The 7,019-nt window shown below is 38.9% G+C and overlaps 1 protein-coding gene across 2 annotated transcripts in view; it reads left to right on the top strand.

Moving 5' to 3' along the window:
* Positions 1-6,721, top strand: part of LOC116015652 (protein REVEILLE 8-like) — a 10,734-nt gene extending 4,013 nt beyond the window's left edge. Inside the window, exons 1-9 of one of the 2 annotated variants that reach the window (XM_031255789.1) lie at positions 2,290-2,507; positions 3,049-3,106; positions 3,339-3,462; positions 3,558-3,713; positions 3,825-3,935; positions 4,452-4,561; positions 5,452-5,511; positions 5,815-5,938; positions 6,032-6,721. In XM_031255789.1, the coding sequence (XP_031111649.1) occupies positions 2,344-2,507; positions 3,049-3,106; positions 3,339-3,462; positions 3,558-3,713; positions 3,825-3,935; positions 4,452-4,561; positions 5,452-5,511; positions 5,815-5,907 (876 nt within the window). In that variant the 5' untranslated portion in view covers positions 2,290-2,343 and the 3' untranslated portion in view covers positions 5,908-5,938; positions 6,032-6,721. Of the gene's footprint in view, positions 1-2,289; positions 2,508-3,048; positions 3,107-3,338; positions 3,463-3,557; positions 3,714-3,824; positions 3,936-4,451; positions 4,562-5,451; positions 5,512-5,814; positions 5,939-6,031 lie in introns of those variants that run through there. The other variant, XM_031255790.1, reaches the window with a different exon arrangement.
* The last annotated feature ends 298 nt before the right edge of the window (positions 6,722-7,019 follow it).

The following is a 7,019-nucleotide window of genomic DNA, read 5'->3' as shown; positions in this document are numbered from 1 at the left end:
GGGGTTGGTTGGGGTGGGAGTTGGGGAAAATACAAAACAAAAATAAATAAATAACCTTGACTGTTTGAGAGGACGCCCAATGGCAATAACGAACCCAAACTCTATGGGAGTCAGAGGCGTGTCCAATTGTGGGCGCGAGAGTTAGTGAATGTCGTCGGTGTGTGAGTAGCACATTAGTTATGGGGGCACAGTCCAACCCAACACAATAGGCGGTCGCTGGCCCAAAGGCTCAGGCAAAACCACCCCCAACTCGACTAAGCAATCTATAGCTAAGAAGAGGCTGGTGAGTAGTGAGTGAAAGATTAGGGCCTTGAGCCAACGGACCTAGGGTCACGATTGAAACAAGGATGAGAGAGCTCGTTGTGGGGGAACTAGAGCTTGCCCTTATAGAGACCATAGATAAAAGTATTGATCGTACCCCAACCATTAGGGTCCCTCGAGCCATTAACATGCGCAACAGAACTCGAGTGACTATTTTGGGGGATGGGCCACTAAGGTTAACAGGAGAATTGAGGAGCTAATTCGGTGGAAGAAGGATGACGATCTCCAAAGTCACGATCACCCCTCCTTTCATGGCAAGGATCATGAAGAACCATTTCCTGCTAACTTCAAAGCACATAGCGTACAATTCTTCAACAGGGTTGCAGACCGCAAAGAATACATCATGTCCTACTAACCCGCCATGATGTTAATAGGGACTAAGTATGTAATCATGTGCATGGTACTCTTTTCGACGTTGGAATGATTAATTGAAGAACAATTCATGGGTTTAATCAAGGGTCAATTGACTCTTTCTATGATCTCGGGGTTAAATTACCACACATTTCATACGATAAAGAAAAGTTAGAAAACTTTTCTCTTACTTAGCTACCGTCAAGCAAAAGGCTAACGAAACTCTTATCAACTTCTTAATTCATTGATGGGCGGAAGTAGTAGAGGTAGACAGGATGGACGACAATTACACCATCACCATCTTCATCAAATCTTTAAGAGTCAGGAACTTGTACAAAAGTCCCAAGATAAAAGGCCATGGAAGCTAACCGGTACATCGAGGCTAAGGAAGTGAGTCAGACCAAAGGAAAGGAAATGGGGTATTCAAAGAGATCGTATATGGATCGAATAATAACCTCCCAAACCAAATAAAAAAGGTGTTGGAAAAACATACAAAATGTCACTCGGAGATGAACAAGAGGGCCATGGGAGTACAATCACTGATCCTAAGCGGGCATCCTAGATTACTTCCATCGATATATTTGACGTTATTAAACACATAATCAAGCGAAGTGTTGGCTTACAGCAAGGAGTGCAACAACTAGATAGAGGAAAAAGAAGAAGACAGAGGAAATGTTTTGTTTTGGAGCATCAAATGATATGAACAACGGTTGGAGCCTATGGGGTCAAGGTTGAGAGCAAAACTCGATAATAATTGCAAGCGTGCAAAAAATGAAGGTTGGACCTGTAAAATGTAGCAACTAGCTAGTCTATCTTATCTATTATACAAGTGGAAGCCAAAAAAAAAAAAAGAAGCTTATTAGTTAATGGAGATGGGTAGTGACACATGGTGAAATTGGATAAACATGATTGATTGAGACATGCCAACCATTTATTTTGGGAACACTACATAAGGGTGCCCTTACCCGGCCCGCTTCTAACATCATTGCCCAATGGTATCTACTTCTCCCTCCCAACTTGTAGTCCAATGGTCTTTACTCCACCATTCCAATCAAAAGATATGTATTTGTTGGGCGTCAGCTGGGTTGGCTAAGTTCAGTCCTTGTTCGATTCGAGACGTGATGCTGTGACTTACAACATGCTTAATTTACAACAATCATATGATGAATGACCTACTAAAAAGTAAGCATAGTGCAACGTTGAGATCCAACCGTATTCGATCCCAATGTAAAATTGTTGGTTTGAAAATTATTATTGGTAGTGACTAGTCAAGTGTGTGACCGTCCTGCAGTGTAGAATTGTAAATTAAATTGAAAACGAAATCACAAACGAAAAGTTGGAATGAATTGGATGTATTAGGTGCCCCAACCTCTATCACTAGGTCGCCCAAGAAATAGGAGACGTGGTTTTCCCATGTCCCATTTTTGCCTTGGGGCATGGCAACTAAATCCAACAACTAGGCCTAAATCTTTAAATTGATTGTCCACGCAGCACGTTGAGTGGCTGTACTTACGACACGTGCCGGATATCCACACCCCTACAGAAAGAGGTGGGCCCGGATTTTACACCACATGCGAACGCCTCGAATCTGGGCTTCATATCACCTCATACTCAAAACCCCTCCGGACCAGCTCACCATTCAACTCTCTCTCTCTCTCCATCATACGTTCCATGACCTCCGCTTCTTCCAACTCTCAGTCTATGGCGAACCCGAGCAACAGTTCAACCCCGACCGACGGGTCGGGCAAGAAGGTCCGGAAACCCTACACCATAACCAAGTCCAGAGAGAGCTGGACCGAGGAAGAGCACGACAAGTTCCTTGAGGCTCTTCAACTGTTAAGCATCCCTCTTCCTCAATCCTCAATTTACATTCTCTGGCCTTTACTCTCTCTTCCTCTGATGCTGCTGTATATGATATATAGTGTTTGTGACTCTGTTGTCCGTATAAGAATGCCCCTTTCTGTTTGACTGTAGCAATTCGAGTGGTTTCTCGACTCTAGATAAATTATGAGTGGTTTTTTGTGTATGGTTGTTAAAATATAATCGCTACTTTATTTGTTCTTTTTCGTTTTAATTTTTTAAAAAATTTTTGTGTGTCTTTTTCATTTTAACTTCGTTGGATGTGAATTTGGGTTAGTAAAGCTGATTTTGCGGACTCATTTCGCTAGAATTTTTTAGGTTTTCTCCCCCTGTAATTTTTGAGTCGTTGGATGTGAATTAGGGTTAATAAAGCTGGTTTTGCGGGCTCAATTGGCTAGGAATTTAGTTTTTTTTTTCCCTGTAAATTTTGAATGTTTAGCTTGGAGTCAAGGTGAGATGTGTGCTCTTTGAGTTAAGGAACAGTTTTCTGAAGCTTTATTTCTCTGGGGTTTTCAGGTTTGATCGAGACTGGAAGAAAATTGAGGATTTTGTGGGTTCAAAGACAGTGATTCAGGTAAACTACCATTTAATCTCTTTAAGCTGTTTCTGAGTTTTTCTTTTCTTGCTTCAATACATTTTGTCTGTTGAGTCACAATTTGGCTGGTTTCCAAATGAACTGCATAGTGCATACCTCCCTGTCCTCTTTAAAAGCATCCATTAAATGATAAAATGATAGAATACAATTATGTATACTTAATATTCAGTTGATATATGTGGTGTTTGCTAATTGTTGATTTCACCAATAGATTCGCAGTCATGCCCAGAAGTACTTTTTGAAAGTCCAAAAGAATGGTACAATAGCACATGTGCCACCACCTCGCCCAAAGCGTAAAGCGTCTCATCCTTATCCCCAAAAGGCACCAAAAAATGGTTTGTCCTTAATTTACTACGGTCACTTTGATTTCATGCCTGCATTTCATTAATTCCTTACATAATTTTCTTCTGTTTGTGAACACTCTGGGCAGTTTTATTGCCACTGCCGGGGTCTATGGCTTATCCTTCATCAGTGAACCCTCTTGCTCCCGGGTATCCTTCATGGGATGAGACTTCCATGCTTGTAAATGCTTCAACCAGTGGAATGATGCCACCAGAAGATGAATTCAATGTTCACGGAGTTGAAGGTATCCTTAGGGCTTTGGATGTATTGTTTTTCTAAGTTTACACGTGTATACTCTATTCCTCATATGAAAGGACTTTCCTACACATTATGATGTATAAAATTACTGATTCAGCTGATGTTGGATCAAAGGGAGCTGCAAGGATTGGCAACAGCGATGTTGTTGAAATTGGAAGTTCCAACAGAACAGTGCCAAACCAGAGCAAGCTAGGCTCAGTACTTCATGGTAATTTCTTTGTCATTTTCTTTATGAACATTCTTTAGTAGCAATTAAATTTGTGAATTTCTGTTAAAAATCATCCTCAACATGTTTTGCTACCAAGTACAAACTAACTGATTGTTAGTTAGCTCGTGTTTTGTTGTCTTCATTAATCTTCTTGTGTTCTGTTACATATGCTGAACTGGGGACAGATATTTCAGTTCTTGATTCTGTTATGTCAATATTTACCACATTAGTATTTGTTTATTTGCTCCTCTAGCTATGTGTTGCTACAGGAAAAATGCTTGTCAATTCCTAAAGCCTCTTTTTTGAAAGTGTTGGTGCAATCATTATAGAGATATCTAGTGATGAATTGATGATAGAAGATGCGTCTGACTAGAAAAGAATTGCTGATCATTTTAATTTGTTTTTGATCTTTCTTCTTCTTCTTCTTCTTCTTCTTCTTCCACATTTTTGGGTTGTAGGGAAAGGAACGGTAATAAAGGCATCTCTTGATGTATCTACATGTATTTTTGTATTCAGGGTTGCCAGATTTTGCTGAAGTATACAGCTTTATTGGAAGTGTCTTTGATCCTGACACTAGTTTCCATGAGCTGAAGCTCAAGGAGATGGATCCTATTAATCTTGAAACAGTAAGTGTTGGAACTGATGAAATTTCTAGTTATTTGTTTAATGATTATGCTTATTATGTAACTGGTGGTTGGAAATGTGTGCATATATCATGCGAAATAAGCTAGATGTTCATTCTTTAGGTACATTTATTACATTAAAGATCAGTGACAACTAAAAGAGTTTACAGCATATATGACCTGTATCATTCAACGTCCATCACTCAGTTCCCTGTTTAAACTTCTGAATTTGGGATCATCGAATGTGTGGAAATGACTTTAACATGGGAAGAGGATTCATCTGATTTAGGAAGGTAGGATTCTGAAGATATAAGTAGCAATACGATTTCATTGAGAAATGAAATGAGTTAGCTTACTTTGGGATAAACAGCTGATGGCCAAGGCCATTGTGTATTCAATTGGGTTACTAAACATGCCTATTATTGTTCTTATAACCAGTTGACGTTAAAGTATATGATGTGTTCTTTGGTTAGTATTTCTGTGAAATGTGAGTAGCTTTTGGCAACAGAAATGAATTGCTTTAAATAATAGGAGACAGCCTTCCAGAACAAATACTTGGTAGTAACTACATATTTTATTGATTTGTTTGACACACTTAATATTTCTGGTGAAGTGTATGAAGGATCTAGCCATCTAGGATACTATAGAAAGTAGTAGCATAAAATTTGTATTCTAGTGGTGTATGTCTAGTTTGAGATCTGAATGCATGTTGCAAGTATTCCTCTTTACTGTTAAGTGGAAGTTTTCATTTTTGATATTGCATTACTTCTTTTACACTTGTTCTAAGTATCTGTTATTTATCATAAGGCTGCTTGATTAGTTTGAACTTTGAGAACTATTGGAAAAGGAAATGAATCACTGAAGTCTTGCACTATATTTCTTTGGACATGTAGGTATTGTTGTTGATGAGGAATCTAAGTATCAACTTGTCTAGCCCCGACTTTGAGCCAATTGTAAGTCTACCTTTTTCCTGATTATTCACACTGATATTTTGCTCTTATTTTCTGCCGCTTAAATATCTTGTTGATGGTCTCTGAATTTTCCTCAATATCCAGTTATCCACTACACCAGATAATATCTTGTACTAGATTTAAAATAGTAGGGACGATACTTTTATTCGTGGCCCTCTTTTCCAGCTAACCTAAGGCCCAAAAGTAGTCTGAAAAATATCTGTTTTCCCACCCCCACCGTTTACAGTTAAATCACATGTTTGTACTACTTTTCTTGAATGTAAAGCATTTAATTTGTTTATGCAGAAAAAAATGTTATCATCATATGATGGCAGTACAAGGACTGCAGGGGTAACTACCGGCAGTTGTGCCAATAACCTAAACGATGTATTATGCTAAACTACATCACTGTAGTTATATATATACTTTGGTAAGTTCTTCTCACCCAATAGTTAAACTTTCCATAAATGTGCCCTGTGAACCATTGGACAAATGTTAAAACTTCATTCACTTTCTTCAACAGTATTTTATATGGGAATTCTGTGACCACATTCTCAAACATGGAAAGCTCTAATCTTTATGGGTACGTTCCCAAATAGGACAGGCCGCCAGTGTCCTAGACGTGTTCCCAAGTCCCGTTTTAAGCCGACGATTTCTAGAGTGGGAGCTCAATGTACCCAGAAATGCTTCGGCTTCTCGTGGATGATGATGAACCGTATCATTTTAGGCTGCGTTTGCAGCTGTGTTTGTCCTTGGATGTATATCCATCCACCTTCAATTTTGTGCAGCACACACTCATTTGAGGGTGTTAGAAATATTTTGCTTTTTTAACCCAAGCCAATGCAGAGCTTTGGAGAGGATTGAATTCTCTGCTCTGATGTTGAGAATTGTGTATTGCCCTGCCCTTTGTAGAGTATGGTTTCAGAATACAGTCTGCAAACCCCCCTGCCCAGTTACTAAGGTTGCTGGTGACAATATGCTTTGTTTCTTATAAGTTATAATTACTGTGTAGAGAGAGAGTGAAAGAGAGAGGAGACTCGACAAATGATAAAGAATAGGTCGTGCCCTGGACATATATCTCTTCTATAGGAACTGCTTTAGATCCCTTCTTCTCCTACTTGTTCTTGTTTCTAAACCAAACATGAGATTGTTACTTTGTTAGTCATGTACTCTTATTCTTATCCATAAAAATTCAAGGTGATTTACTTTTGTCCTTTTTGTACATTTAATGGGTGACGGGTACATGAGATTGAAAGTCAACTCTAGTACATAAAAGAGTTATTGTCATGGTTGTTGAATAAGGAGTATTATTTTCTTTTCACATTTTATCTCTAACAGGACATCAATATATATTTTTTGGGATTTTTGGGTGAGGTAAAGGAGAGATGGTATCTCACTATCTTGTAGAAGACGGGCTTTTATGAGTGCCTGTCGGGCGCGTTGAGGATAATTGTCAATGGGTGACAATTTTTGTTTTGTTTTGTGTTTTTTTTTTTTTGGGTGGGGGGGGG

Source organism: Ipomoea triloba, chromosome 4, assembly GCF_003576645.1.
Source record: "Ipomoea triloba cultivar NCNSP0323 chromosome 4, ASM357664v1".
Lineage (NCBI taxonomy): Eukaryota > Viridiplantae > Streptophyta > Magnoliopsida > Solanales > Convolvulaceae > Ipomoea > Ipomoea triloba.
The sequence above is the reverse complement of the archived record's forward strand: the minus strand, read 5'-3'. Positions and strand labels throughout refer to the sequence as shown.